This window comes from Carcharhinus amblyrhynchos, chromosome 8, assembly GCF_965287045.1.
Source record: "Carcharhinus amblyrhynchos chromosome 8, sCarAmb.v2.hapA, whole genome shotgun sequence".
Classification (NCBI taxonomy): domain Eukaryota; kingdom Metazoa; phylum Chordata; class Chondrichthyes; order Carcharhiniformes; family Carcharhinidae; genus Carcharhinus; species Carcharhinus amblyrhynchos.
In genome coordinates, this window is record NC_137331.1 from 46,100,441 (window position 1) to 46,118,817 (window position 18,377).

General features: G+C 40.2%; 1 protein-coding gene across 1 annotated transcript in view; it reads right to left on the reverse strand.

Annotated features, from left to right (window-relative positions):
- Positions 1-3,269: 3,269 nt before the first annotated feature.
- avl9 (AVL9 homolog (S. cerevisiase)) overlaps positions 3,270-18,377 on the reverse strand; it is a 167,109-nt gene continuing 152,001 nt past the window's right edge. Inside the window, exons 15-16 of the mRNA XM_080194003.1 lie at positions 5,564-5,652; positions 3,270-4,287 (exon numbers count right to left, since the gene is read on the reverse strand). Of these exons, the coding sequence (XP_080050129.1) occupies positions 4,172-4,287; positions 5,564-5,652 (205 nt within the window). The 3' untranslated portion in view covers positions 3,270-4,171. The remainder of the gene's footprint in view (positions 4,288-5,563; positions 5,653-18,377) is intronic.

The following is an 18,377-nucleotide window of genomic DNA, read 5'->3' on the forward strand; positions in this document are numbered from 1 at the left end:
GATAAATCAACCAGTAATGTGTTCCTTACATTTTATGCTGAAGTTCACCATGTGCTGTAACACATTTACCTGATAGTGGCTTTTTGGGATGCAGAATTTCTAGGAATAACTTCTCCAGCTCTAACTGAAATTAAAATCAGTTTAGTAGCTGTAGGATAAGGCTTAAGCCATGTCTATATTATCAATGCAGCTGTAAAGTGGTACATTGATTTTGTTGTTCAATTGCAGGCTTAAATCAATGCATTTCCTAGACCAACATGATTGTTTTGCAGGAAATGGCAAGATTTTTAAAACAACTTTGCTCTCCAAGTCCTGAAACATTTTACACGTTTTCACAAACTATTGCTGTTTGTGTGTGTTTCAAATCTGTCTAACTTGACATTTTATTCATATAAATCTACTGCACATCTCTTCCAGTAAATGTCAAATGGCATTCTTTCAATCAGGTTTTGTGTTAAGTTTGATATAAAACAAAAGTTTTGAAGTAACATTTAACACGCATAACAGACCATTTTCAAGATTCTTTGTTTAATAGATGGTCCAAAAAACAATTAGAGCACAAGACCAGGCCCTGTACTGACCATGCTGCTTAACTAAAACCCCCTACCCTTCCAGGGCCCATATCCATAGAACACTACAGCACGCAAACAGGTCTTTTGGCCATTCTTAGCTGTACCAAACCATTTTTCTGCCTAGTCCCACTGACCTGCACCTGGACCATATCCCTCTGCACCCTTCTCATCCATGCACCTGTCCAAGTTTTTCTTAAATGTTAAATTGGTAAATGCAGGCTCACTTTTATCTGGCAGCTCATGCCACACTCTGTGCGAAGAAGCCCCCCCCCCCCCCAAATATTCCCTTTATAACAACTGTTCCCCCTTCACCCACATCCTCTAGTTTTTTTCCTCCCCTAGCCTCAGTGGAAAAAGCCTGCTCGCATTCACTCTATCTATCTAGTCCCTGGAGCATGAGGGGAAATTTGATAGAGGTGTATAAAATTATAATGGGTATGAAGTCCTAACCTATTCAACCTTTCTGTGTAACTCAGTTTCTCAAGTCCTGGCAATATCCTTGTAAACCTTTTCTGCACTCTTTCAATCTTAATATCCTTCCTGTAATTAGTGTTCAAAAAAATACAATACTCTAAATTTGGCCTCACCAATGTCATATACAACCTCACCATAACATTATAAATCAAAGTATTGAGTATAAAAGAGTTGTAAAGGCCAATGTACCAAAAGCACTCTTTACAATGCTATCTACCTGTGACACCACTTTTAGGGAATTATGTATTCCCAGAGCCCTCTGTTCTACTACCACTCTTCAGTGTTCTTCCATTTACCATGTATGTTCTACCTTGGTTTGTTCTTCCAAAGTGCAATACCTCACTTGTCTGCATTAAACTCCATCTGCCATTTTTTTCAGCCCATTTTTCTAGCTGGTCCAAATCTCTCTGCAAGCTTTGAAAACCTTCCCCACTGTCCACTACACCTCTAATCTTTGTATCATCAGCAAATTTGCTGATCCAATTTATCATCCAGATTATTGATACAGATGACAAACAACAGTGGACCCAGCACTGATCCCTGTGGCATACCACTAGGCACAGGCCTCCATGCAGAGAAGCAATCCTCCATTACGACTCACTGGCTTCTTCCATTGAGCCAACGTCTAATCCAATTTACTACCTCTCCATGAACCTTCCTAACTGACCTCCCATGCAGGATCTTCCCATGCAGGATCTTGTCAAAGGCCTTACTGAAGTTCATGTAGACAACACCCACTGCCTTCCCTTCATCCACTTTTCTGGTAACCGCCTCAAAAAACTTAAATTAGTTAAACATGACCTACCACACACAAAGCCATGTTGACTCTCCCTAATAAGTCCCTGTCTATCCAAGTATTTGTAGATCCTCTATCTTGGTACACCTTCCACTAATTTACCTACTACTGATGTCAAGCTTACTGGCCTGTGATTTTCTTGAGCCTTTTTAAAGCAACAGAATATGAGCTATCTGCCAATCATCCAGCACCTCACCCACAGATATCAACATTTTAACTATATCTGCCAGGGGCCCTGCGCCCTGCAATTTCAACACTAGTCTCCTTCAAGGTCTAAGGGAATACCCTGTCCAGTCCTGCAGAGTTTAGCTACTCTGAATTGCCTCAAGACAGCAAGCACCTCCTCCCCTTTAATCTGTATAGGTTCCATGACCTCCCTACTTGTTCCCATCTTAAATGAGGACCCTTTCAAACACTATTCAAAGAGTAAAGGAATTCCTTGTTTCTGACCAGCATTTCATTTAATCTCTTTCTCACACAAATTATCTGGCCAAATAGAAAGTACTTTGTTATATTCAAATTAGTTATGACACTTTTCTATATTACAGTTCAAAAAGTAATTAATTGGCAGTGAAATGCAAAGTTGTAAACATGTTGTTCTAAATGGGATAAAAGATTTTTTTCAGGCTGCATTAGGCAAAGCATTAAACTCTCTTCTGTAGTTGGAGAAATCAGTTTCATAGAATTCTAAGTTTAACATGCAACTTTAAAACTGTGCAAAATCCCAGAAACAGCTAAAACATTCCTAATGACATAATTACAAGACAGACTGATTTCTTTGGTAAGTAGGATGTTTATATCAAAGTTCATTGTTTCAGAGTGAATAGAAATATAATGATAAAACATCTGCAAAGCTATAATTTCTATAGAGCACATCAAAACTATAGTATACATCTCAGCAGTTTCACAAAATTTAAATATTTGAATAAAATATTTGTCTATGGGATAAATCCATTACAAAGATCTTTTATGAATCAATTTTGACATTCTATTATCTGGTTACAATTTGATTTTACATTGAAAAAGTATTTGGATGGAATGTAGTTCATGTTTTATATCAGAAAATGAAAAGCTACCCCAAGGACGTGATTAAGTAATGGGTTTGGAGATTATAACTGGTCTCAATTGGATCTAAAGATATATACTTTTCTGAAATTTTTAAATTGCATACTTGAAAACATGACTTTAAAGACAGTGCTGTATAATTTTCTTTGTACCCCTTCACCTCCAAAAAAAATCATCAGAACTTGGCTAAGAAATAATTTAACTTCAGTTATTTATTAAAGGTGGAAAATGGACAACCACCAATAAAACTCTGTATTTTACTAATTTAAGTAGCTTTTAATAAAGGGCCTTCCTGTGAGTATTTTAATTGACAAAGTAGCACCATCCAAATTTGCTTTTCTGGTATCAGAATAGAATGTACATTATATTTAAAGATTTTATTTCACAGTTGCCAACCAACTTCACATTAGATACAGGAAAATAACATGCTCAGAATGGCTTACAACAAAAATTCCTGGAACATGACTTTTGGAAAGCTTATTACAATTCTTAATGAATACAGCATTTTAAAATGAGAATGTTACAAGCTATTGCACATTCATTTGATTTGCTAAAGTTTATGACTAGTCAATGAACATTACAAACACAAGGATTAAAAATATTAGTGTTCAGTTTTCATGATTTTAATGGTGCATTTCCTGGGTTGGGTAAGAGTCTTTTAACGCAACCTGTTCATATTGAAACAATGTGAAGCATAGTTATTCCTTATTGGAATATTATTTGCTTAAAAATTGAGACAGATAAAGGCAATGTTCTAATTAAAATGAGCTAATACTCATTTTAGTCATTATGGTTATTAAACCATAATTGGTAGAGGCTACCAATAGTTTATTCCAAAGTTGAAAAATGTAAACAGTTTACTGTTTCATGTTGAAATATTAATTTTGAACTTGGAGGGGGAAGAATTTAGTTTAGTTTGTACACTCATCCATGGCCCACTATTGTTTTGATATAAAACCTAAGGAAAAGATATGACTACTGTAACAAATAGGTGTTGGTTGCAGTGAAACAATTGAGCATGCCCCAAAATACACAAACACATTCTAACATTTAATCAGCAAGCATTCAATAGTGAAAACTCAGTTGGTTTCATTTTGGAACTATATACATGAGATGCATAAACATTGATCTGTCTCATCATTATCCAGCACTGGAAATCGGATACAGAGTTTGATTTATTAATTAAAGGAATGGTTATTGATGAGTTCCAGCTCACTACACAATATTTGGAATAGCCAGTGCATGCAGTAAACTTCTGATGTGATCAGTGTTTCCCAGTTTGTCTCTCAGAGTACGTCATTGTGGGCTGTTGATTGAAGGTAGAAAACCAAGAAGTCATAGCAGATTTGGCGCTTGTGAGTGCCCCTCCTACAGACTGACCTGTAATAAGAAGCAATAAAAAGGATTGAGAAAACAGTTTTGGCAGATCTCACCGGAATGATGGAGGTTGAGAGGCATGGACAGAGTGGATAGTCAGAAATTTTTTCCCCAGGGTGGATCAGTCAATTACTAGGGGGCATAGGTTTAAAGGAGATGAAGGAGGCAGATTTTTTTTAAACAGAGGGTGACAGGTGCCTGGAATTCGCTGCTGTGGGAGGTAGTGGAAGTGGATACAATAATGGCTTTTAAGGGGCATCTTGACAAATACATGAATTGGATGGGAACAGAGTAATATGGTTCCTGGAAGATTGAGGGCTTTAGTTCAGTCGGGTAGCATGGTTGGTGCAGCCTTGACAGGCCAAAGGGCCTATTCCTGTGCTGTAATTTTCTTCATTCTATCTGATCTTACCAAATCACGTACTCGACATGTGATTTGCTAATGTCTTTTAAGCCAATTATGCACATGTAAATATTTGTTGTACTTAAATGTGCAAGAATTAAAAAAATTGTAAATGCACAGGAAGTGAATCAATATTGAGAGAAAAAACATGACATCACCACTTAGTTCTAACAAAAAGCGCATAGCCAAAAGATTGCAACCTTGTATACAGTTGTCACAGACCAGCTGCATACATTAAACATCTGTTGTTTACTTTTTATTTTACAAATAAATACAAGAACTAATGAAAGCTGATCTTGCAGTTATATATCTATGGTATTGTATAGTTAACCATCAAAACCAAGTTAGGAAAAGCTGAGCTATATTTAGTTGTACGCCTCTTTTCTTGTTACTGACAAAATATTCAACTTGTTTTAGTTAGAAAAGGGAGCGTTATAGATGGGAAATTGGAGAACACTTGACAACCCGTGTCTTTATAAAGCAGTTAAAACTCCAACTGTCTACTGAAAGGGATTCAGTGCTTTATTTTCTATGTTTTTTTGTCTTTTGGCATGAGTGGTGGCCATTGGGCACTAAATAAGTTCCTAAACAGCAGCATAAAATGGTCATGTATTTGATGCCATAACCCTAAAGCAGTAGGATACAGGGTGGAAGTACCTGCTGTGAAGCTGCTGAAAAAGTTTAAATTAAAGATAAATGAAGAACACAATTATATTTTAATAACTACAAAAAAACTGCGTCTGCTTGGGAGGCCAGTGATCAACACTCCATTTGTCGGTTTGAGTGAATATATACAACATAAAAATAGCAATGAGGACCAGGAAAGGAAGTTGGATAGTCAGCAGTTAGCATACCACAAGCAGTGCTTTATCTTACCGACTGCTTTTCCTGTCTGTACCATACTGCGGCTCGTGGAGATCATTGCATTGCCAAGTTTCTTCCCACGTTCACTATTCTGCACAGAGCTGAAGCAAAGAGACACAGTGAGGGACCTTCATTGTCTATTACTAAGTGATTGCAACCTTGAGCTTAATGGAACGTTGTCAGGGTTTGTAATGGCATACAGGAATTATGACTATTACTCAGACAGCATCATTTTCAGACCTACTTTCAACATTGGTTCTCAAATTTCAATACAGCAACCATTAAAAGTTGTATTAGTGCACTTACAATTTTAGATAGGATTATGTCTCAAGGATTCCAGAAAAAAATATTGCTGCAAATCAAAGTACAGAAATTAAATTGCTCCGATCATCCATTCTAAGTATGAATATCCCACAATATCAGCATTTTATTTTCCTTTATTAAACTAATCTCCAAATATAAAATGATTCTGTTGCACCTCTAAAGAATAATCAGAAACCTCTTGTAGACACTGCCCTTTTAAAATATTAAATATTACATTTATTAAAACTGCTCATTTTGTTTCCATAATGATATGAGCAAGTTGCCTTAAAAATACTGGGAATGCTGAAAATCTGAAATAAAAACCACAAATGTTGGAAGATTTCAGCAGGTCTGTCTGGCAGCATCAATGCAGAGAGAAATAGTTAAATGTCTTGAATCCACTTAAGTCACTGCTTCCCTTTACATAGATGGACCATGTTTCAGTCTGCCCAGAAATTTTGGTTTCTCTAAAAACTGAAAAAAAAATTGAATTGCTTCCTTTTCATTAAGGGGCTGTCTTCAAAAAAATTCTACGCTTGGCAACCATGACAACAGCCACTGGCTCTCTTTATCCACCCTGTTACATCCTCAAAGAGCTAATAAATTTGTCAAACAAAATTCTCTTCCACAAAATCAGAGTGACTGAGATTGCATTATGATTTTCCAAATGTTCTACTACCTCCTCAATAATTGATTCTAGTATTTTCCAAATGACAGCCCTATCCCAATTACCTATAGTTTCTTGGCTTCAGTTTCCCTTCTTTCTCGAATACATTTGCAATTTTCCAATTTGCTGGGACCTTTCCAGAATCTGGAATTTTGGAAGATTGCAACCACAATATCCATTATCTCTGGAGCAACATCCTTCAAGTCCTGAGGATGCAGGGGGACAAGTCAGTGTTCTGTCCTATTAATTTTACTAGTACTTTTTCTCTAGTGTCCATGATCACTAAGTTTTTCTCTTTCTTTGGCTTCTTGGATTTTTTCCCCTTAGTTTTGGGATGCTTTGTGTGTCTTCTACTGTGAATACAAACACAAAATCCTTATTTCAAGTATCTGCTATTTCCTTGATTTTCATTATTAATATGTTGCCCATTTAAAAGAGAATTCATCGAAAATGTGATTGTGCGTAGATGAGGGAAGTTCAGTTGATGTAGTTTATTTCAAAGATTTTAGCAAAGCTTGTGATAAGGTTCCACACAGGAGTAGACCATTTGGCCCTACAAGCCTGCGCCATCATTCATTTTGATTATGGCTAATTATCAAACTAAACATCCTGGTTCTACCTTCTCCACCCCCACATCCCTTGAGCCCTAAGAGCTGTAATTTCTTCTTGAAATCACAACATTTTAGTCTCAACTACTTTCTGTGGCAGTGAATTCCACATATTCACCACTCTGGGTGAAGAAATTTCTCCTCACTTAAGTACTGAAACATTTATCCCTTATCCTCAAATTATAACCCCTAGTTCTGAACTCCCTCACCATTAGGAACATTCTTTCTGAATCTACCCTGACTAATCCTGTTCAAATTTTCTAAGTTTCTATGAGATCTCCTCTCATTCCTCTAAACTCCAATTAATACAATCCTAACCAACTTAGTCTCTCCTCATATGATAGATCTGCCATCCCAGGAATCAGCCTGGTAAACCTCTGCTGCACTCCCTCTATAGCAAGGACGTCCTTCCTCAGATAAGGACACTAAAACTGCACACAATACTCTGTGGCCTTACCAATACCTTGTACTATTGCATATAACATCCCTATTCCTATACTCAAATCCTTTTGCAATGAAGATTAAAGCATATGGAACTCAGGGAACTTGGCAAGATGGATCAGAAACTGACTTAGTAATGGACACAAGGGTAGTGGTAGAAGGCTATCCGAGTGACTGGAGGTTGGTGTCCAACAGTGCACCATGAGATAGTACAGGGATCCTTATTGCTTGTTATGTAGAAAAGATATAGATGAAAATGTGGGAGGGACATTAATCAAGTTTGCAGATGACACCAAGATTGATCAGGTGGTTAGTAGTGAAGATGATGGTTGTAAGTTAGGGGAAGATATAGATGTGTTGGTCAGTTGTCTGATGGGCAGAGCAATGGCAGACAGTATTTAACCCTAAGTGTGAGGTGATACATTTTGGAAGAAGAAACAAGATTTAGTATTGTCACATGTATTAGTATACAGTGAAAAGTATTGTTTCTTGTGCAGTGTACAGACAAAGTATTACCATACATAAAAGAGAGTGCAGAATGTAGTGTTAGTCATAGTTAGGGTGTAAAGATCAACTTAATGCGAGATAGGTCCATTCAAAAGTCTGATGGCAGCAGGGAAGAAGCTGTTCTTGAGTCAGGTGGTACGTATCCTCAGACTTTTGTATCTTTTTCTCGACAGAAGGTGGCGGAAGAGAGAATGTTCAGGATGCGCGAGATCGTTAATTATGTTGGCTGCTTTTCCAAGGCAGCGGGAAGTGTAGACAGAGTCAGTGGCTGGTAGGCTGGTTTGAGTGATGGATGGGGCTTCATTCACGATCCTTTGTAGTTTCTTGCGGTCTTGGAAGAACAGGAGCCATACTAAGCTGTAGTATGACCAGAAAGAATGCTTTTTTTGGTGCATCTGTAAAAGTTGGTGAGAGTTGTACTGGACATGCTAAATTTCCTTAGGAAATATTCCTGAGGAATAGAGGCATTGGTGGGCTTTCTTAATTATAGTGGCAGCATGAAAGGCCCAACGTAGGTTGTCGGTGATCTGGACACCTAAAAACGTGAAGTTCTCGACCATTTCTACTTCGTCCTATTAATGTAGACAGGGATATGTCCTGTACTCTGCTTCCTGAAGTTGATGACTGTCTCCTCGGTTTTATCGGCACTGAGGGAGAGATTATTGTTGTCACACCAGTTCACCAGATTCTCTATCTCATTCCTGTACTCTGTCTCGTCATTGTTTGACATCAGAGTCACTATGGTGGTGTCATCAGCAAACTTGGAAATCGAACTGGAGGAAAATTTGGCCAGTCATAGGTGTATAAGGAGTATCCTAAAAGGCTGAGAGCACAGCCTTGTGGGGCACCAGTGTTGAGGATGATCACGGAGATGTTGTTGCCTATCCTTAATAAATAGCAGGACACTGGATAGGCTCAGTGGAACAGATTGATCTTATAGTAATTATTCACAGACTCCTCAAGGCAGCAGAGCACATGAATGTTGTTGTTCTCCATCATCGTCGATGAGGACCACGACACCATTAGTCATTTTGAAGCTGGCTGCGATGTGTCCAAAGATGACTGATCAGGCCGATTCGGGCACGGAATGCCCTGGCACATATTGGACAGACTTGCGTAGGTGCTGTAGTTGTTGCGCTGGCGGCTCTGGTATTGCGCATCTTGCGCTCAAGTTCAGCAATGCATCTTGCTTCGTAAGCTTGACAGCCCTTGTGGATGAGGCAGTGCCAGATAGGGCGGTTTTGTGCCAGCGTTTCCCAGGTGGTCGTGTCTATGTCAAGCGACTTCAGGGAGGCCTTGAGTGTGTTTTTGTACCATTTCTTCTCCCCTCCCCTCAGCATCTTCCAGCAGAGAGTTCCCCAAAAAGGAGCTGCTCGGGTATGCGTTTGTCTGGCATATGGATGACATGTCCTGCCCACCAGGTCTGCGCTCTCATCAACAGCGTGTGGACTGATGGTAGACTTGCTCCAGAGAGAACTTCAGTGTCTGGTACTTTGTCTTGCCACCTGATGCATAATATTCTGTGAAGACAAGTCATGTGGAAATGATGGAGCTGTCTTGCATGCCTTCGATACACAGTCCACATTTCACAGGCATACAGGAGGGTAGTGAGTACCACAGCACAGTAGACCTTCAGTTTTGTTGCTGGGCTGATTCCTCGACGTTCCCATACAGTGGACCGCAGTCTACCGAAAGCAGAACTTGCCTTTGCTGTTCTGCAGTTAACTTCTGTATCAATAGTCACTGCTTGGGAGAGGGTGCTGCCAAGATAAGTGAACTGATCCACTGCCTGTAGTTCCTGCCTTTTGATTATGGGTTCCGTGTACAGTGCATGAGGAGCAGGCTGGTACATGACTTCAGTCTTTTTAATGTTGATGGTGGGTCCAAAGTTGTCACAAGCCATGAAAAATTTGTCCATACTGACTTGCATCTCTGGCTCTGAGCCAGTATACAGAGTGCAGTCATCAGCAAAGAGAGAGTCCCTCATGTGAGTGAGCACGTGAATCGGATAGTTAAGGCGGCAAATTGGACACTTGCTTTCATCAGGTATAGAGTACAAGAACAAGGAGAGAATGTTGGAGTTATACAGAGCGTTGGTTAGGCCACAGCTGGAGTACTGTGTGCAGTTCTGGTCACCTCACTGTAGGACGGATGTGATTGCACTAGAGGGGGTACAGAGGAGGTTCACAGGAAGTTGCCTCGGATGGAGCATTTGAGCTATATATGGTTAGGCTTGGATTGTTTTCATCAGAGTAGAGAAGACTGAGTGGGAACATGATTGAGGTGTACAAGATTATGAGGTCAGACAGGGTGATTTGGGAGCAGCTGTTCCCCTTGGTTGAGGGGTCAATCATGAAGGGGGCATAGTTTTAAGGTAAGGGACACAAGATTCAGAGGGGATTTGAGGAAAACCTTTTCACTCAGGATGGTGGGAATCTGGAGTGCACTACCTGGGAAGGTGGTGGAAGCTGGAAACCTTACAACCTTTAAAAAAAAACTTGGATGAGCACTTGAAATATAACATTCATGAACATGGGACAAGTGCAGGAAAATGGGATTAGTCAAATCAAATAAAATTACTTGTCCTGAAATTATTTAATCACATGGTTATAATGTAATTTATGGGCATAATCTGCCCTCTTCATTACATGGACTACTGTGATTCAAGGCGGCAATTCACTACCATCTTTAGCACAATTATGGATGGACCACAAATGCTGGCTTAGCCAATGGCGTCCACATCCCATGAATTAATTTTAAAAATGTGGAATTTCCAAAGTTGAGAGATTTATTTGCACACAGTAAAATTAGGAACAAATGGCAACATGGTGGCACAGTGGTTGGCATTGCTGCCTCACAGCACCAGGGACCCACAGGTTCAACTCCAGCCTTGGGTCACTTGCATGTTCTCCCCAGGTCTGCATGGGTTTCCTCCCACATGCCAAAGATGTGCAGATTAAGTTGATTGGCCATGGTAAATTGCCTTTTAATGTTAGAGGGACTAGCTAGGGTATATGCATGGGGTTATGGGGATAGGGCCTGGGTGGGACTGTCGTCTGTGTAGGCTCAATCGGCCAAATGGCTTCTTTCTACACTGCAGAGTTTCTATGATTCTATGAACAAAGAACAAAAAAAGTGCAGCACAGGAACAGGCCCTTCAGCCCTCCAAATCTGCACCAATCATGCTTGCCTAAACTAAAACCATATCCTTCCACTCCCATCCTATTCGTGTATTCATCTAGTTGCCCCTTAAATGCTACTTTTCGTACCTGCTCCCACCACCTCCCCAGGCAGTACGTTCCAGACATTCACCACCCTGTGTGTTAAAAAAAAACAAACTTGTGTTGCACATGTCCTCTAAACTTTCCCCCATACACCTTAAACCTACGTCCCCTAGTACTTGACTTTCCTACTCTAGGAAAAAACATCTGCCAATCCACTCTGTCCATGCCTCTCACAATCTTGCAAACCTCTATCAAGTCACCTCTCAAACTCTGTTGTTCCAGTGCAAACAAACCAAGTTTATCCAACCTCTCCTCATAGCTAATACCTGCCAGACCAGATAACAGTCTGGTAAACCTCTTCTGCACCCTCTCCAAAGCATTCACATCCTTCTGGTAATGTGGCGACCAGAATTGTACCCAATATTCTAAATGAGTCTTAACAATCTGCCAATTTTTATACTCAATGCCCCAACCGATGAAGGCAAGCATGTTGTACATCTTCTTGACTACCTTACCTAATGCCACTTGCAGTGATTGTACACCCAGATCTCTCTGCCTGTCAATACACTTAAGGTTTGTAATATTTACTGTGTAATTCCTACATGCATTGGACCTTCCAAAATGCATTATCACACATTGTCTGGATTAAACTCCATATGCCATTTCTCCACGCAAGTGTCCAACCGATTTATATCTTGCTGCATCCTCTTGACAATCCTCTTCATTATCTGCAACTCCACCAATTTTTGTCATCTGCTAATCAGACCAGCTACATTTTCTTCCAAATCATTTATACGAACAAAGATCCCAGAACTGATCCCTGTGGAACACTGAGTCACAGCCTTCCAATCAGAAAAGCACCCTCTACTGCTACTCTATGGCCAAGCCAGTTCTGTATCCGTCTTGCCAGCTCTCCTGATCTCACGTGACTTCACCTTTTGTACCAGTCTACCACGAGGTACCCTATCAAAGGCTTTACTGAAGTCCATGTAGACAACATCCACTGATTTTCCCTCAGCTATCATCTTTGTCACTTCCTCGAAAAAGTCGATCAGGTTATTGAAGCCTGACATCCTCTTGACAAAACCATGCTCACTGATAAGTCCATTTGTCTCCAAATGCAAGTAAATCCTGACTCTAAGAATCTTTTCCAATAATTTCCCCACCACTGACATAAAGATCACCAGCCTATAATTTCCTGGATTATCCCTGCTGCCCTTGTTAAACAAAGGAACGACATTGGCTAGCCTCCAGACCTCTGGAACATCACCTGTAGCCAATGCGTATACAAAGATTTCTGTCAAGGCCCCAGCAATTTCCACCCTTGCCTCCCTCAATATTCTGGGGTAGATCCCATCAGGCTCTGGAGACTTATTTACTTTAATGCTTTTTAAGATGCCCGATACCATCTCCTTTTTGATAAATGGGAAAATAAATCACAAATTACTGGGGGATTTTTTGCTTCAATTTTTGGGCTCAGAATTGGTGGTGGGAGTGGAAAATCCCGTGGGGGTCCCAAAACGTGTTTTATGCCAATGGAATTTTGTGTTGAGATTGTCTGCCACCAACTGCCAATGACATAACAGGCATCCTGACATTCAACTCTAGGATCCCTATTTGAATATATATACTAAATATAACCAGGCCTTTACACCTGATAATCCTCCCCGTTAAATTATCCATTCACATTGGTGTGCCCATTACAAAAAGTCCCTCATGACGTGCACCTGGCGAGCAAAACATGGAGTTGCACAGATGAATGTGTTTCACAGAACGGCCATGCCAGGACTGTGTTCCGTAGAGGGGGAGTTCCATGGTTGTGGCCCCGCCAGCATGACGTCTTGATATCGGCACCTTAATTCTACTTTTGTATGTTTCTAAAAATATGGTGGAGGAAGCTGCCCGTGGGGCTGGCAGCTTCCACTCAGTTTTTTCCACCCGCTCTGTCAAAACTACTGCCAAAAATACAAAAATATTCTACCTTACATATTAGTTTGCTGATTAATATCCATGTTGTTGGCTAAACAACTAAACTGACCAGAGTTTGAAGGGCTGACTTGGGACTTTTCAGTTTAACTATGAAAGGGCTTTTCCACTTGAAAAAAAGGTTTTTGGGCTTTTGAGTGATGCTTGTGAAAAATAAAAACGCGCCTTTATTCAATGCATTATCCTGACTGTCAAATATCTAAAACGCATGCCAATAGATGAAAATATCAGATGGAAAGTGGCAACTGGTCTATGTAGCATGTCTTAGACAATCATGTCTTATATATCACAACAGACACTTAAAACTTCAAACAGAGGCAGGTATAGAGTGAATTACTGTTACATACAGTAACAGTTATTTCAGCAAACACCATAATTTTGTACATAGCAAGATGTCAAGATGAGATAAATGACTCGATAACCCTACCCAAGTTCTAAACCCATCACTACCTGATTTCTCTCATGTCTCTTCCTGTGCTGTCTCTGAGTTTGTCCTTAAACAGGACACATCTCCTAAATTCCCATTAAATATTGACCTGCCACCACCATCCTCCCAGGCAGCACATTCCAGACTGTCACCACCCTCTGGGTGAAAATATTTTTCCTCACATTCCCACTAAATTTCCTGCCCCTCACCTTGAACCTAAGTCCTCCTGTACCTGACTCTTCAACTAAGGGGAGAGCTGCTCCTTATCTGCTTTGTCCATGTCCCTCAATCTTGAGCACCTCGAGCAGGTTGTCTCTCAGTCTTCTCTGTTCCAATGAAAACAACCCAAGCCTATTCAATCTCTCTTCTTAACTTAGAATGTTTCATCCCAGGCAGCATCCTGGTGAATCTCCTATGCACCCCCTCCAGTGCAAGCACATCCTTCCAATAATGTTGTGACATGAACTGCACACAGTCCTCTAGCTGTGGCCTCACCAAAGTTCTATACAACTCCAACATGACTTCTCTGCTTTTGTAATCTATGCCGTTAATTGATAAAGACAAGTGTCCCATATGCCTTTTTCACCATCCTACTAACACACCCTTCCGCTTTCAGTAATCTATGGACAAACGCACCAAGGTCCCTTTGTTCCACAGAGCTTCCTAGTGTCCTACCATTCACTGAGTACTTCCTTGTCAAATTACTTCTGCAAAGTGTATCACCTCACACTTTTCACAGTTAAAGGCAGAATGTCATTTAAAGAGAAAGGTCACCAAACTTTGGGGTAGAAGGATCCGGGTGTCCTGGTGTGTGAATCACAAAATAATTAACGTGCAAGTACAAGTGATTAGAAAGGCAAATGGAATGCTGTCATTTTTTGTGCGGGAATGAAACACAAAAGGAGGTTTTGCTACAGTTGTACAGGGTGTTGTGAAATCACACTGAATTACTGTACACAATTTTGACTTCCTTATTTAAGAAATATCATTGCATTAGTAGTGCACAGCAGGTTCATTTGGCTGATTCCCAGAATGAAGGGGTTATCTTGTGGGGAAAGGTTGGAATTGTATCCATTGGCATTTAGAAGAACAAGATCCTGAGGGGACTTGACAGGGTGAATGTGAAATGATGTTTTCTCTTATAGAGGAGACTAGAATAGAACCACAGAACTTTACAGCACAGAAACAGGCCTTTTGGCCCTTCTTGGCTGTGCCAAATTATTTTTCTGCCTAGTCCCAATGACCTGCAGCTGGACTATATCCCTCCACACCCCTCTCATCCATGTACCCGTACGTTTCTCTTGAATGTTAAAGGTGAGCCCGCATTTACCACTTCATCTGGCAGCTCATTCACACTCCCACCACTGTGAGAAGAAGCCCTCTCTAAGATTCCCTTTAGATTTTTTCCCCTTCACCTTTAATCCATGTCCTCTAGTTTTTTTTCTCCCCTAGCCTCAGTAGAAAAAGCCTGCTTGCATTCACTTTATCTATACCCATAATTTTACACACCTCTATCAAATCTCCCCTCATTCTTCTACGTGCCAGGGAATAAAGTCCTAACCTATTCAACCCTTTCTCTGTAACTTAGTTTCTCAAGCCCCAGCAACATCCTTGTAAACCTTCTCTGCACTCTTTCAACCTTACTAATATCCTTCCTGTAATTAGGTGACCAAAACTGCACACTAAATTTGGCCTCACCAATGTCTTATACAACCTCACCATAACATTCCAATACTCAATACTTTGATTTAAAGGCCAATGTATCAAAAGTACTCTTTACAACCCTAACTACCTGTGACAACACTTTTAGGGAATTATGTATCTTTATTCCCAAATCCCTCTGTTCTACTGCACTCTTCAGTGTCCTACCACTGAGGGGTACTACTAAGGAGACAAAGTTTAAAAATAAGGGTCTCCCAGAAAAAACAGAGGCAAGTGTATATTTTCCCTTGGAGATCATTTTACCGTGGAAGTCTCTTCCCTACAGAGTAGTGGAGCAGGTAAGGTCATTGAATATTTTTAATGTTGAGGTAAATTCTTGACTGACAAAAGAATCAAAGGGTATAGAGGGCAGAATTAGATTAATAATGATCTTATTAAATTGCAGAGAAGCTTTGAGGGTCAAATGGCCTACTCTTTCTCCGAATTTGTATGTTTGAATACTTGTAAAATCCCTAAAGCATCCCAGAATTTGGCTCATTTCATTGAAAAAGCCACCTGAATCCCACCAATCAAGCACCTCCCATAACACCAAAATAACCTTTACTAAAGTAAATGATACTTTACTCTTTTTGTTTCCTTAGGCTCTCCTACGACATCTCTCCCTTGCCCTTTTTAGTGAACTTATCTTTGCTTGATTCCACTCCTGCCAACCATTCCAAGGTCAACTAAGCAACACCCAAGAATCCATATATGACTTGCTCCTCCTCTTCAAATACATATTGCCCACTGAGAACAGTATTAATAGATACGGGATCAGTTTCCACATGTATCGCTGTACCTATTGCCAACCAAGACTCACCCTTTACCGTAAATCTCAATGGCTTCCAAACTCTCAAACTATGAATGACTGTAGCCTTACCCCTCCTATCCATGTAACCTCTGCAGTATTACACCTGCCTCCCCAAAATACTCAATTTCTGACCTAATATATGCCATTCCTTAACAGAGTTTTTGTTTTTCTGCATCTCCCAGATCATCATGGGTGAATAGGTGGGTAAGGTGAATAGATGGGTGAGATGGGTAAACAGGCAAGGTGGGTGAGACAGAGTTGGGGTGGTGAGATAGCTGATTTGGATAGTAAGGTCGAAAAGACACCCTGATGTTTGGGAGGTCTAGTTGGGATGTTGGAGGTGGGGGATGGGATTGAGATAATCAAGAGGGATGGTCTGGGGGTTAGAGTTAGTGGGAAGGGCTGTTAAGAGCTAGCTGAGGCAGCTGGGGGATCAAATAAGCAACTGGGGGTTATTTTGGAATTACCCAGCAGTTACACCAGGCTTTAATCTGTCTAACATCTTCTGGCTAACCATCCAGGTAAGTACATCAGATCTTTCTTGAATCTCCAACTCTCAGATATTGATGTGAAAGTGCCAGCGTTGGACTGGGTAAACACAGTAAGTCGTCTCACAACACCAGGTTAAAGTCCAACAGGTTTATTTGGTAGCAAAAGCCACTTGCCACCAAATAAACCTGTTGGACTTTAACCTGGTGTTGTGAGACTTCTTACTGTGTCTCAGATATTCTGAGAACTTGAGGGAGCAGGAAAATCATTCATCAGAAGGTGAAATTTCCTGGGAAATTCGCACATAGGCCCACAGATTGTGATTTCCAGAGGGTCCTGACTTGCATTTCAATATATGCCCAATCTCTAACAAACTGGAGACCAGAAGATTTGGCCTAAGGTATCACAATTGCGAAAGACTGAATGAAACAGACAATTTTTATCCATTTGTTTATGCCTTCAGCCACCTAGCCCCATTCTTTATAATTAGCTTCACTGCACCTCTCCAACCCGCTCTTCCACTCGTTTTAAATTTTCCTTAAAATATATTCTTTTAGAAATATGTTAGCCATTATTCTATCTTTTACTTGGTTCATGATCTATTTTTTCTCCCCGACTTGTCTCTGAAGTATCTTAGGATAATTTTTTAATTACACGTACTAAAAACATTGTAGCCCAGATAAATCATGATAGGAGAATCCAAAATGGACTTCCCTTCTAACATCCTTAAGTCAAGGGGATGTGTAGAAATACCATCTAAAGGCATCTTGTGTGTCTTATAACAATATTGCTATATCCCTTTAGCCTCATCCTTCCAATACTTTTCAGACATTAATATTCTGTCTGTTGGTTAAATTAGGACCAAGTGTAGGATATCTAAATGAAATGATTAAACTTCTACTGCGCGAAAGCACTGGCTGATTATAGGGGGGAAAAAAGCACTGGAAGACCAAGTTTGCATTATTTTATGACTGTCACATGACATCTCAAAGAATTTCATGGCCAATCAAGTAATTTTGGAGTGTAGCCACCATTGTATAATAGAGAAAATGTGATTATTAGTTTATGCAAAGGTCCAATGAAAAATGATAAATGGCAACATAATATTTTATGCATGTTTGATGAAGAATAAATGTCACCCAGGTACATATAGACGGTCCAAATTTTGCTTTGGATAGTGCTGTCGAATTGTTTATGCGAGATGTCATATGTAGTTTAAACCTTCTACATTGGTGAAATGCTCAAGAATAATAGGAGATCTGATAGAGGTCTGCAAAAGTATGAGGGGCATAAACAGGGTGGATAGTCAGAGGCTTTTTTCCAGGGTGGAAGAGTCAATTACAAGGGGGCATAGGTTCAAGGTAAGAGGAGGAAACTTTAAGGGAACTGTACGGTTGAAGCTTTTCATGCAGAGAATGGTGGATGCCTGGAACACACTGCCAGAGGTGGGGGTGGAAGCAGGCACATTAGCAACATTCAAGCAGCTTCTGTATGGATACATGAATAGGGAGGGAATACAGGGATATGGACCACGTAAGGGCAGAAGGTTTGTTTTAAAGGTTAGTGAGGGCATCATGATCAGTGTGGGTTTGGAGGCCAAAGGGTCTGTTCCTGTGCTGTCCTGTTCTTTGTTTTTTTCATTCTTTCTTATACAAAAGTGTT